General features: G+C 35.7%; 1 protein-coding gene across 3 annotated transcripts in view; it reads left to right on the forward strand.

Moving 5' to 3' along the window:
* The window catches only part of LOC150107659 (calmodulin-binding transcription activator 2-like), a 790456-nt gene that overhangs the window by 421481 nt on the left and 353729 nt on the right, over window positions 1–15246 (forward strand). For all 3 annotated transcript variants that reach the window (XM_090391992.1, XM_090391993.1, XM_090391994.1), the window contains one exon: window positions 7645–7780. In XM_090391992.1, the coding sequence (XP_090248118.1) occupies window positions 7645–7780 (136 nt within the window). The remainder of the gene's footprint in view (window positions 1–7644; window positions 7781–15246) is intronic.

Consider the following 15246-nt stretch of genomic DNA (forward strand, 5'->3'; position numbering starts at 1 on the left):
CATCGTGGGAGGACACCTATTGTACAACTCTCCATCTCCACCACTACACTGAACCTCTACTACCAATCATCTACATTAGTGCTATTTACTGCCCATCACTACCACAGCTAGTATTTTTTGAACTTGATTACACTGGATGTGGGTTCTTTATGAAGTTGATATAACTCATGGTTGTATCTGATTCTTCAGAGATCATTATCATTCACAGGTCCAAATATTTTTATAAGGATTTTTCTTTCAAAAGCTGAAATTAAATTCTCTACTTTTGCTGTTAATATCCAAGTTTCACATCCATGGGTAACAACTGGACTAATTATTGATTTATATCAGAGATTTATATAGGAGAGGTCCACCAGAAGGCGAGGTTATAGTCAGATGTGCTATGAGGTAGCAGTGAAAAAAAAGTCAAGTTTTTGTTATAATTTATTAGAGTTTCACTTTAAATTTATTGTGAAATCTTAGCTAGATTGAACATATAGCCTGTGGGTGGTTTGCCCTTGGGGAATTTGTATTTAAACATAATATTTTAGCATAGTTTGTTAGTATTCTTTGGGCCGTATTTAGATAATGTCAGCAGTCACAATTCAGTTTGCCAATAGCTTATCAGCAACTCCTCCACAATTTAAGGACTACATTCTACACAGCATACTACAGGATTTTGTAGTATGCAGTGATTGCGGCATGTATGGTTTGCCTTTGGGAAATTTGTATTTAAACATAATATTTTAGTATAGTTTGTTAGTATTCTTTGGGCTGTATTTAGATAATGTCAGCAGCCACAATTCAGTTTGCCAATAGCTTATCAGCAACTCCTCCACAATTTAAGGACTACATTCTACACAGCATACTACAGGATTTTGTGGGATGCGGTGATTGCGATGTATGCATCCTGGCAGTTAGAAACATGGTCATGAGAGACAAGGATGTGCATGTCTGTGGAAAATGTAGAAAATGGGAAGAACTTTGTAACTTTAGCATAACAGATTCAGCATTATTATTATTATTATTATTATTATTACATGATACCTCCAGGGAGCCCAAAGGCTCATCAAGGGAGGCCTACTCTACACTCTGTCATTATATCAGAAATAGGTGAATACTGGCTAAGAGAGATGAGTAGCATGATTGAGGGTGAGGAAAAAAATGAATGGCATGTGAATGAAAATATAAAAAGTACATAGTGTACTTTTTATATTTTCGTTTTGGAAGATAGTGTTGATTGGGAGGATGAATGTCAAGCAAAAGCAGGCATCTTGCAGAGAGATGTGAAAGGAGAGATTAGGAGATTGGAAACAATGAATGCGAAGCAAATCAGAGTAAGAGTGAGTTAGAGTTATGGGAATATTAGAAAAGGAGAGAATAGGAGAACCAGTGAAAGAGAGGGAATGAGAGAAAGATGAGACACTGCAGGAACCAGGGATGGAGAGAGATGACAGGTAAGTGGGAGAGCAAGGAAATAAAATGTCAGAGAAGAGAGACTGAGAGATGCAGGTGAGTAGGGAAGAAACAGAGTGGTAAGAAGTGTGATGTATGGCAACTTAGTGATCCGGGGTGTGCAAGACAGAATGCCAGAGGAGGGGGGGGGGTGTCTGCCTGGAGGAACAATAGATAGTGTGACTGTGGTAATTAAGCAAGGCGAAAGAGTAGATGAAATGATTGTGATGCTGGGCACGAATGACTTGAGGGCAGTGTGAATCAGATGGCAAGAGATCTGAAGTTCATACTTGAAGTTATACAGAAGAAAACTGAGAGGGAATGTAGTGTGTTGCCCAGGTATGATAATGCAGAGCTACAAAGAAGAGCATCAGTAATAAATAGTATGATAGTCAGAATATGTCGAAAGAGAGGCATGGATGCATGGAGGGCATTTGAGGACAGAAAAGAACTGCATGTGTGAGAGAGATGGCTTGCATTTGAATGAGGAAGGACATAGGCATCTGGAAGAGGAAACTAGAATTATCAGAGTGGATGATAGAAGGGTGGCCTCTTGTGGGATTAGTCTGTTGGGGATAATGATATGCATAGAAATAGTGCCTTGATAATTCTTTATCATATGGACCCTGTCAAATGGCAGATGTATCCAGAATAAAGGAGATGAATTGGTGGTGCTGATAACTTCAGTCTGTCCAAAGATTTTTGGGATCCCTGAGACATGGTTGACGGAAGATGATATACTAACAGGAATAGAAGTAGCAGGATATAGCATTTTTCGAAGAATAGGAAGGGAAAATGCAGTGGTGGAGTACTGCTTATGCTAAGTGGTTGCCAGTGAAATTCCAAAGATGAGAGAGAAAGATGTTTTGCAAGGTAGTAAGTGGGAGAGCCAATACAGTTCCACTATGTGGCATAGTGGGCTGCTATCCTTATGTATTTTAGGAAGACCATACAGAGATGAGGTGATAGGCATGATGAATTCTTAACCTCTTAACAGTAGCACCATCTCACGATTGTACATCTAATAATTCATTTTACTTTTTTTTTGAATTCCTGCTGATAACACTGTAGATTGACCTATCTCTTAATTATTATTATTATTATTGCCTATTCCATAGAGTCCTTAGACTCATCAATTGGCATGAGGTCCTGAACATCATGCCAATCACTATCCAACATTGCACAGTATCTATCATACTTCACGTTGAACCCATTCAGTCATGGCACCCACAACAGACTCTGGCAACCTCTTCCACTCATTCACCACTCTCCAAGCAAAAATTTATTTCTAACACCCTTGCTAACAGTTTCTACACTCTTGCTCGGTTTCCAAGAATGTCCTCTAGTATTCTCACGCCACCAGAGGTGTGGGAATACTAGGTCAACAGAGAATCTGTTCTTTGCATTGTATAGCATATGTTTACTAAGGGAAGATCATGTTTGAGCAACTTGCTCACATTTTACAACAATGTTACAGTTGAATTAAATGAGAGGAATGGATGCACCAGGATACTTTCGGACTTTGCTAAGGCTTTTGATAGAATACTGCATGGAAGACTTTTGCATAATTTGGCAAATATGGAATTGGATTATAAAATGTTAGCGTTCATAAGAGGATGGCCGACTACCAGATATCAAAAAGTCGTATATGGAGGATCCAAGTCTTCAAGATTTAAGGTAACTAGTAGTTACACCCTCTGTCCAAAAAGAAACCGAACTTTTAGAAAAATAGAAGAAACTAGTGGCGCTACCTGTTGTATCTTTTTGTTATAATAAATTTTGTTTAATCCTTTATCCAAGTGTAAGCAAACAAAGTTTGCACCTGAAGTATCTTCAGGACTGAGGCAACTCGTGGTAAAGGTGAACCAAGCTCTCATCACTCCTTGTCTCAGTATATCCATGTATAATGTGGACATGTGCTTTGCATTATGGGAGATATTGAGAGTTGCCTCAGTCCTGAAGATACTTCAGGTGCAAACTTTGTTTGCTTACACTTGGATAAAGGATTAAACTAAATTTATTATAGTCTAACCAAGTGGAAAAAACTTCCAGTATCTTTTTGTTGTTGAAAGTGGCAACCTTCATTAGTGTTGTGTTGACTGTTTATGACATTTGTTTCATTAGAAGCCGAGTTCTAGTGCCAAGAGTGACAGTGTGTTTTGACAAACAGTCAGAAAATAAGTTTCAGTTTCAAACAGAGAACTGCAATTGACTTTTGTGTTAAACTTGGTAAAAGTTTTACCGAAATGCATGAAAAGCTTAAAAAAGCATACAATGATGAATGCTTATCCCGTACTCAAGTTTACGAGTGGTTTAAGTGATTTCAAAGTGGTCGTGAGATGCTTGAGGATGACAAAAAGCCGGGCCATCCAAAAACTGGACTGAACGAAGTTAACATCCAAAAAGTGTGTAATTTCATCAAAGAAAAATCCAAAATCACTGTGAGATTGATTGAAGATTAATTGGGGATTCCAAATTCAACTGTGCACAACATTTTGACCAAGAGTTTGGGCCTTCGTAAATTGAATTCACGATTTGTTCCACACAAGTTGACCAACGACCAAAAAATGTATCGAATTGAACACTGCAAGGACCTCATTAAAACTGCTCGTAAGGACTCAAACCTCCTTGAAACGAACATTATTGGTGGCAAAACGTGCTGAGTGGAGACCACCACAAGAGGGGCATCTGAAAAAACGTTGCTTGGAGAAGTTAAAATTAACGACAATGCTGATTTGTTTCTATGATTCCAAGGGCATCATCCACAAGGAATTCGTTCCGCCTAGCCAAACGGTCAATGGCGAGTTTTATCTCGAAGTTTTGAAGCGATCGATAGCGAGAATTCGTCGCGTACAGCATGAATATCGTGATGCAGGCAGCTGGTCACTTTTGCACGCTAATGCACTATCTCATCGTTCGAACATTATGAGACAGTTTTTGAGCAAAAACCAAGTTTTTGTGTTGGATCACTCGCCATATTCACCTGATTTAGCACCCTATGATTTCTTTCTCTTCCTCCCGACTTCATTTGCCGATGAAAGGAAAGAGATATGACACCATTGAAAACGTTCAAGCTGCAGTAACCACGACCCTCAACAGTATACGTTCAAGCTGCAGTAACCACGACCCTCAACAGTATCCCAAAAACCGATATAAAAAAATTCATTTAACGAATTAATTAACCGTGCCAAATGCTGTATCGAAGCTGTGGGAGAGTATATTGATTGAAATAAATGATTTGAATAATTGTAATTGGCCTGTGTTTTATTTTCTATCAAAAGTTTGGTTACTTTTTTGGCAGAGGGTGTATAGCACAAGGATCTGTCCTTGGTCCATTGTTATTCACTCTTTACATTAATGGTGTTGAGAAGGATTTGACAGGTGCCATAAAGCTGTTTGCAGATGCTTCAAAGATAGGAAGGCATAGTCATCAGGAATGCAGAAGATATGCAGTACTTGCAGAATGATTTGAATAGGTTGGAATTGTGGACATCTTAAAATAACTGTCAGTTATACCTGATGATGACCTTGATATAGAGGTCAAAACGTCGTGTATTTGCTTAATTGTAAGAAAGTAATTACTTCAACAGGAGTGATTTTGTCTCCATAATTTTACATAATGAAAGTTAATAATGTAAAGTTATGCACTTTGTAATGCTCTATCCAATGTCATATGATATTAGTGGGATTATGTTGGAAGAAGCTGATCAGGTTACAGATCTTGGAATTTTAATTGATAGAAAATTGAAGTCCAAGGGCCATATAGCAAATATTGCAAATACATCTCAGAGAATAATTGCAATGGAGAAATGAACCTTGATAAGTAAGGATTTGGACATTATTTTGCCTCTCTATAAGATCTTGATATGACCTCACTTGAATTGTTGTTTTCAGAGCTGGTCTTTTAGTTTCTGTGGTGATTCTGATACAATGGAGATAGTGCAAATGGAAATGTTAAAGATAATATTGGGATTTGTGGAATGCAGATTATGAAAACAGTTGGAGAATTTGTGGACTGCAGACAGGTGATATGATTGAGACTTACAAACTTGTGAATGAGTTATAGAAGATACCAGTAGATAGAATTTTTCATTTTATGGAGGATGGAGAAAGGATAAGAGGGTATCCTTGGAATTTGAGAATGAATTAGTCATGAAGGGTGGGGGTTAACTAGATTTTTCTCTCATAGAGTTGTGCATGATTTGAATGGATTAGCTTTGGAGGTGGTGGGTGGTGCCTGTAGTGTGAATGAATTCAAGAGAATAGGTATGGCAGTTGGTGCAGGAAATATGTGGCCTCCTTTAGTGAGTCTCTGAACTCTCTGGAGGTCTCTCTTAATAATAATTATATCTTGCAGGAGTTTGAGGAGATAAGGAATCTTGGGATAATGGCAGATAAGGACCTAAAATTTAAGTCCTTGTCCACTGGATTATGGCATCGATGCAGAGTACATTGAATGTAGAAGTAAGGATATTATGATTTTGTTGTATGAGGTGTTAATCAGGCTGCATATAGATTGCTGTGGGTAGATTTGGTCACCTGTTTTTTTTTAGGAAGGATGTATTGGATATGAAGATTCTACAGATGATTGAATAAGATGGTTTTTTTGATCCCTGGAATGTTGGGTATTAAGAGAGATTGAGAAAGTGGATTTTGCAGAGCCTGTTGGGCAGGAGAGGCATAGGAATGTGAATGAGACATATATGCTAGTAAGGAGTTGTTACTGGATTAACGTGAAAGAGAATTTTCGTAGAATATGAGAGACTGCTAGAAAACTTCTCCTGACTTACCTAACCAGTGAGTGAGAAGTAGGTTTTTATTATGGAGAGTTGTTGATGATCAAAATGCTACATTTGAGAATGTAGTGAGTTTAGAAACAATGAAAATGAGTTCAAGGCATGAGTTGATGAACTGTGTGTGTGTGTGCATGGCAATTGGACTCCCATGATGAGTCTCTTAACACCAGTGTCTGATGGTGATAATAGAAATAATATCTAAATTGCCATTTTGGAAACTAGTGAAGTACCATTATTTAATTTTTCTGAAGCGGTAACCTCTTTCTCACTTTCATTGACTACCATCTCAAGTTAACTGTAAATTTTGTTAACTTTTACTTTCTTAATAAGTATCCTTAATATACAATCCAGTAACCATTAGTAAGGACACTCACCTTTGCTGAATTTCACTGAGTCATAATTAAAGACAGCATTGAAGATATGACCATTCAGTATTACACTCTAACTCTTTCTTCTTTTCCTCAATCTTTGATTAATATCTTATCCTTAATGCCATTCAGTTTGTATACAAATTGAAACAAATTTGTAAACGGAACTTGCTGTTAACAAAGTTGTATTGCAGTAAGCCTTTCATTTTTTTGACTTCTAAAAGCGTTTTTAAGTTTTTCTTCATAATCAACTCCATTGTTTTCCACACCTCTTACATCGCATTACACTCACAGGGCTTATGTTTACCATTTCACTTTTCAGCTATTCTTGATTAATCAGGATTACTTTTTCAAACAAATTGTAAACTGATTTATTATTATTGACATTAGCTTCCATGAGATCAAAAGACTCTTTTTGGAAGGTTCGACTGCCACACACATATCTCATCAAACTGTGCCTAAAACACATTCACTATTTTTCTACACTCATCACAATCTTGGGCAGTGCTTTCCCTCACCAACCACTTTCCATAAAAAGAACTTGCTTTTCATTCCCTTGCTCACATTCCTCATTATACATTTAACCAGTAACAATTCCTTACCAACTTGTTTCTGTTATATCATCCTTTTTCCTGATATTCATCAGGCTAGGCTCTGCAACTGGCATTCTCTTAATTTGTTATATATGTAACTTTTCAGAGAATAGTCACTGTCTTAGTCTTCTTCACTCTCTCTCCAAAATATTCTCATCCCTTTGAATATGGTGTTTTTCATTATTGTGATTATCTGTTGTGATATCCTCACACTTTTTGCAGTGTTTGAGTTTCTTATTCGGTAATTCGATTAAGAAATAATGCAGGATTATTTCTTAATCCTGCATTATTAAAATAATGCAGGATTTAATATCCCCTTAATTTAAATAATGTTTTACATTGCCGAAATGAAGCCTACTGGCTCTTTATTTTAAATAAAGTATGAGTTATATTGTGTAATTACATAATAGAAGTATTGATTTAAATACTTCACATTTTACTTAATTTTTATAGGCCAAAAAGTGGTTCAATGCTTTTGTACAGTCGAAAGAGGGTGAGATATCGAAGAGATGGTTATTGCTGGAAAAAACGCAAAGATGGTAAAACAACTCGAGAGGATCACATGAAACTAAAGGTGCAGGGCACTGAGGTATGCTTTCAAATTTATTATATGCTTAATTCTTATATAATTAATTATATTAATTTAAAATAATTTAAATATTAATTTATTAATTTCAAGTTGTATAAATACATTTACAATATAAGATTTCATTACTGTATGCCATAATTTTCAGAATATTAATATTGATGTTAAGTGCATTCATCTTGGAAGTATTTTATTGGCTATAAAAATGTGAAAGATGAGAATTGGAAAGTAAGATGCCTGTGCAGGACTAATTGCAGTGTTCATATGTTTTTTTTTTTAAATAGTTAAACAAAAAAACTTAAAATTGGGTAAGTTATTAAGGTATTCATCTGTTTAAAACATGAGATTTACCGTGGTCCCTAGTTTATGTGGTAATATAGTATATTTATTAAGAAGAAAACTCATTCAATTAACCAAACAGATGTTGCTAAGTGACATTAACCAGGCATTCCCAGGGACAGCAATATTCATAATTAAATCTAAGAAATTTAGAAATTGCCCAATATGGAATATAACAGAAGAACAAAAGATAAAACCTGTATCACCACAATTCTACATAAACTGTAAGGGGCAGTCAAAATTCCTTTTACAAAATTTTGAATCTTCTTCTTTTGCCTCAAAAATTTCTAGAATCTGAACCCAGGTGCAGAAATGTATTTTTAATAAAGTATAAACTACAAAAAATTGTTTGAAATATTCTCTCATGTAAAGTAATCAGTAGTTTTATGGTAAACATATCCAAGAAAGCAACAGGATGAGATGAGAACAGGCTACTTAACATAAACTCTATGCTAGGATGAAGAAGTGTTGAACATGTTGCAATAGCTCTTTCTCTACATTAACAGGCATTGTAAATAAACCATTAAATTCAATTACCTGTATGTGTCCATACCCTTGATGGTTAATCCAATTGGGTATGTGCATTCAAGTAATCTTTGAATGTGTGGTTTAAGTATGCTTCAACCCCATCTTGTGTACACTTCATTCATTATGATTACAAGAGATGTGTCTTTGGGAGTAGTGGCAAATTTTTTCAAGGAAATTCTCATATGAATCCCCTGTAAAGTATACTTGAAGCAAGTGCAGTCATAAGCATGTCCGACTATTCTAGTTAGATGTGCTTATTGACTACACCTACTTAATAAAAATTTATGTTGGAAGTAAGATTAACAGACTGAATATAAATTTGCTGAAGTTTGAAAAATGTTCATTGAATTAATTGAAACAGCCATCCTTTATAAAGGATACCTTATCTGTGATAATCTTGATAATGTGGAACAAAGAATCCCATATCTCATTTAAGAGCTTAGCAGGATTGTAAACAAGTGAGGTTATCATGCAGGACCAGCAATTATGCAAAATAGTTATGAAAAGCATGCAGCCATTCTTTATGTAAAATTTTAAAATCAATAGACCAAGAAGTGTGAGGAATTATCTATTTGATAAACTCTGGAATGAATTTATCTTTCATCTCTGCCAAGAACATTTTTCTGACATCTTCTCACTGCACTCCACTTGCAGCCTGATGGTTTAGGCACAGTGAACTTGTTTTTCAAGATAATCCATGACATAGAATGTAAGCAATGGCAGTAAACTACAGTTAGGACATTTTTCTGCATATTCATAATAAAGCTTAATGGTATAACTAAAACCATTAAGTTTTTTTCCTCCCTAATATTTTGCTGGTTTTCTACCCGGCATCATCATCAAAGCACAATGATAACTGTCTACTCTGGACAGCTAATATATGCCTTGAAGAACGTAAAAATTACATCCGATGTATGGCAAGTCGAGATTGGCAGACCATGCTCTGCATGCTCCTGCACATAAGATCAGATGGAGAAAAACATCTTTATTACATCTTTATTACTGTAATGACTTTATTACAAAAAGTGATTACATGCCTGAGAGGCTATTCTTAGAATCAGTATCAGCTATGAAGCACTCTCCCTACCTCAACAAGTATGGTTGCATTAATTTTCCAAAGATTTGGGAGACTATCATTTTAAGACCTAATAGCCAGATTTCTCTGAATTAACTTTGTGGTTATCTGACTCATAGAGTGCCATGTAAGGATATTAGGTGTCAGTTACAATTTAAATTGTTTCTACAATTACTTGGTATAGTGCTGTGTGCCTGTCACATTTATCATTGTGCTCTGATGATGATGATGCTGCCGGGTAGAAAACCAGCAAAATATTAGTGAGTTTAATAAATGTATTATTTCCTCATGGTGTTAGTACCGTTAAGCTTTATTATGGATAACAAACAACACCTAAGCCTTTCTTTATGAATTTTATGCATGCTCCATGAAGCTGGGAGCTGGGAATATGTAAAACATTATACTGCAGAACATTTTACTGCATGTTAGGTGAATGTCATTCAACTCTTAAAACGTAAGGCTTATGAATTGAAATTCTAAAAAATCGCAACTGACAAGAGTAGTTGATATAAAACCTGGTGATAGGATCTGCTTATACTGTCATGCACATACATCAGAACATGTTTCTCACATGATAGTCAGTTATCTGTTTCAGAAATTCATTTCATTAGAATAGTATGTGATCTGACTGCTATTTAGTAAGTACTAGTACAATAACATGTCAATAATATTTCTGTCAGAAGCCATTTCTGCACCCATTTTTATAGGAATTTGTTTGGTTTTACAAAACAAATTCTCAAATTTTTTTAAATGGAATTTTAACTTGTATTTTCAGAAGCATTTTTGAATACTCTATCCAAAATTCCAAGTGATATGTCAGATATATGCAGAAAAAGAACATGTTTGTAGGTTACAATAGATATTATTATTAATAAGTGTAAGAAGCCCGTATTCTGGAAATGATGGTGAATAAATAGCTTAAGTTTAGGAATGCATAGAAATAGTTATGAAGGTGATTTAGAGGATTGCTGCTTAGTGGTCTGGTTGGCTGAATAGATAGTTTTTCCATTATTCATTTAGTAGACCATGGATTCAAATCCTACTGTGAGCATGAATGTTTGTGAATGTCTTTATCTGGTAAATAAATTTCATCACCTGCTGTGAGGTCTATAAAGAAGCCTGACATCACTTCAGACTTACTCCACTTGAAAGAGGTTTTAAGTAGCTTGACAAAGTTTCACATTTTTGTCTTTCTCTTTCTAAAGCAGAATTTCAGATGATATTGTCTCTAGCCTGCCCTTGGCACTAATACATGATAGGTTAAAACTTTTTTGTGGATGGAATCCATATACAGTCTCAGTCTACATCTGTACTGATGTGTATGGAAATGGCAGCCTGAATTTCTACCAGATTGGGAAACTTTGCAGATGATTCAGAGGTAAGTAACTAAGACCCAGATATTTTTGAGCATTATATCAGAAGGTTGTGGGAATGTGGTTTGCAGAGCTTGAGAGATTGAAGAAGAGGTGTTATTATTGAGACTTAAATTGGCAAAGTGGAGCTATTAACAAAAAAAATGAAGGGAGGAAAATTACACAGAGCAGCAGGTGGTTGAAGACCACAGTCATCCCTGGAAGATGTATAAGAAAGAGTGTTGTGAACAAGGAAGTGTAAGCAAATAATTTTATAACAAAGAATGTCAGGTATGTGTGAAATTTGTTGCCAGAGTGGGTGGTGATCGGAAGCATTGAAATATAGCTAAGTATATAAATATAACTAAGTTAATACAGATAGCTTACACAAAAGTTAATAATTTATTGATGAAAAATTTTCATGAATGTTTCATAGGAATCTCATCATCATCATCATCAAATTCCTGCCATGTACCCTCAAGGGGTGTACAGGATATGATAATACTACATGAAAAATTTACATCATTACTAACTTCCTATCTACAATTTTCCTCCAAATCATAGGAATCTTTGATATTAAAAGTGGAACAGAATAACATGCAAACATAACAGAACTGACAATGTGCCACAAAGGCTTTTGTAAGTTAGCATGTCACTGATTTCTAGAGTCAAAAATAAAAAATAAAATAATAATAAAAAAAATAGAGAAAAATTAGCAGATCGGAGAAGTACTATTTCCCATAAGGGAGATGAACATAGGTTGTCAAAACCTGTTCAGATTAGTATGATTGAATAATGCTTCACAGTATTCATTAAGATCCATTCCATAAGAAATCTACTCATGTATAATTTTAGTATATTTCCCAGTAGAATTCTCTAAATACAGGGTTCCTTTGAGAAAAATGCTAAAATTATACACAAGTATAACTTGGGTTTTTGAAACTTGATATATGTTTTATGTTCTTCATTACAACAGAGGTAGCTCTTACAGATTGTCCAAAATATACTAAACCGTATGATAAAGGGATCTGGTAGACATTTTTTTTTTTTTTTTGACTCTAGGAATGTTCTGTTTTTTTATACTTGAATTCACCTATAAAAACATGGGTGAAAAATGTTTTACCAATAAATGATTATTTTTGTATAACTTATCTGTATTAATATAGCTATATAATACCATGATACTGAGGCAGTTTGATGTGAAGTTAATGCTTCTGTATCAAGAGTAGTCTATTCATGAAGATACTGAATGTGCAAACTTTGACTTGTACACATTTGGGTAAGTGATTAAAACAAGAAAATAATTTCCGAGTACAGTCAGCTCTCAGCTTAACAGTTAGTAGCAGCTGTGGAAGAAGAGCTTTCAAATGAAAACCTTACAGAGCTGGAAGCAGAAAGAAGAGCAAGAAGTTGACTCCCCCCCCCCCCCCTCCTCCCAAAAAAAGTTTAGAGTGAAAATATTGGCAGAGGCACCTCTGTTAATAAAGCAATTTGGTTGTTTTAGGAAATGAACATGATGAAATAAAAATGATGCAATTGCTTTCTGTAGAGAAATTTATGCCAAACTATACAGACTAAGTTGGACATAATGTACATATTTTTAAAGAAGCTCACTCCTGCACTCATCTAACCCCTAAAGATGACCATAAACCATGTACAAATTATGCATGTTGCTAATCTTCATCAGAATGCATTGCAGTTCCTGAATTTGAAGCATTAGTTGTTGTTGATGATCTAGCCTCTCCTCTTCTCTGATGAATTGCCCAATTAATAAATTATTATTATTATTATTATTATTATTATTAACAGCTGACCTCCATGAAGTCAGTCTCATTGCGGGAGGTACATGCTATCACACACACACACACACCGCTCATCCAACCGTTTCTTAATCTGATTCAGTGTGTCTACATTCACAACACGCTCATGCAATGCATTCCACTCACCAACCACTTTCTATCCAAAGAACCGTCACCTCACTCTTCTGCTCACGTCCTCCTTCCAGGGATGGTCTCTTTTTCTACTCCCTCTTCCTCCTCCCATTCTATGAAAAATTTCTTCCATGTCAACCTGATAACAACCCCTGACTAACTTATATATCTCAATCATATCCCCCTCCCCTCTCCTCCTCCTATTTAAGAGGCCTTACAATTTACATTCTTTCAATCTAACTTCATACTCTACATTCCAAAGACCACTGACCACCTTTATGAATCTTCTCTGGACCTTTTCTAACATATTTTCGTTGCCATGAAAACCTGGTGACCACATCTGTGCACAGTAATCTATATGAGACCTTATCAAGTCCTTATACAATGGACTCATAACCTCTTTATTTCTGCACATCATGGTCCTCTGCATCATTGCCATTATGCAATGTGATGAATTCTCAACCTGAGCAATGTGACGACTTCACAACCTGAGCAATGTGACTGCTGAATTTCAGGTTCTTGTCCACCAGCACTCCCAGATCTCTCATCTCCTCTACCTCCTTTAAAGTTTCCCCACCGAGTGTATACTTTGCAACATTGAATGAGCAGTTCCATACTGTTGCCTACTCATACAATCTATTTAGGTGAAGCCACAGCATTTGCCTGACTCTGCATTGCTCTTTTCAATTTTGCATCATTTGCAAACAATTGCATATCACAATTTAATCTCATCCCAGTATCAGTATAATATACAAATTGAACAACAATTACCCCATTACAGATCCTTGCAGCATACCACTAATGACTTTCCTCTTCTGGGATAATACCACCTCCCATATACAACTTTTTGATACCTATCTGACAGCTACTCACAGATCCAACTCACTAGCACTAGTCTGTTATCCAGCCCCATTTGTTTCAGTTTATTTAACAGCTTTAAATGTGGCAGTCTATAGTACTTATGTACTATGGACTTTGTTATAGTTGGTAAAACATGATCTCCCTTTAACAAATCGATGCTGACAACCATAAGAATACTGCTGTTATCAATCCATTTCTGTATCGTAGTTCTCGCCAATCTCTCCAGTTAACTTAACCACAACACCAGATATGCAGATTGGCATATAATTTGTAGCCACAACTTTATCGCCACTTTATGCAGTAGAACACGTGTGTAGAGGCTTAAGTGCTGTGAGGACATCGTGTTGGAGGCTTAATGGATTTTTTACAACACTCAAAAAGAATTAAAATAGAATTTAATACTTCCTATATTTCGTCCTAGTCACTAGGACATCTACGGGGATTACAAAAACAATTAATGTAACATATACACAAATAACAAACAATACTAAGCCCAACCACGTGGGTGACACTAAAGTCCTATCTAGGTAGAGCGCCCTCTAAGGGCAGTAGTAGGTGGCCTGGAATGTAAGGTGGGAACTCTGGTGATGAGTGTTTCCCAAATCTTCAGAAGCTTAATGCAACCATATTTGTTGAGATTTGGTTGGTTTTTGAGAGCTGCTGCTGGTTTTTGAGATAGGACTTTAGTGTCACCCACGTGGTTGGGCTTAGTGTTGTTTGTTATTTGTGTATATGTTACATTAATTGTTTTTGTAATCCCCGTAGATGTCCTAGTGACTAGGACAAAATATAGGAAGTATTAAATTCTATTTTAATTCTTTTTGAGTGTTGTAAAAAATCCATTAAGCCTCCAACATGATGCAGTAGAACAGTTTTACCCTCTTTCCACTCTCTTAAACGTGTGCTGTTATAAGACTCTTATTAAACAGGTATGCCATAGTTACTTCCCTGGAACATTTCCTTAAGACGTGATGATATTCATGAAATCCTATCAAATGTTTGACATCAAGGTTATTTATTTCCTCAAATGTCTTCTGCTCACCCCTAGTTAAGCCATCCTCTCCTAAATTAGCAAGCAGCTTTGAAGAATTACTCTTATTCAATGTGTTTCCAGCTGATTATCTCTAGTAAGTGCAGAGAAACACTGTACTCTCATGCTTCATTATTTAGTCCAGTATTGTGTACAGCAATTTTGTTATAATTTGTGAATTGTAATTATTTCACTATAAACAAAGAGTAAAGTTAATTAAAAATGTAACAAAAATAGACCTTTTAGCATTCAGTCATGTTAATTGTTAACATATTTTAATGACTTATACAGTGATTTCTGACTTAAGATGGGACTGTTGGAACCGAACCTTGTCATAAGTTAGGACTGACAAT

This window comes from Typopeltis vanoorti, chromosome 4 (genome assembly GCF_054136105.1).
Source record: "Typopeltis vanoorti isolate ZY-2024b chromosome 4, IOZ_Tvanoo_1.0, whole genome shotgun sequence".
In the NCBI taxonomy this organism is placed as follows: domain Eukaryota; kingdom Metazoa; phylum Arthropoda; class Arachnida; order Uropygi; family Thelyphonidae; genus Typopeltis; species Typopeltis vanoorti.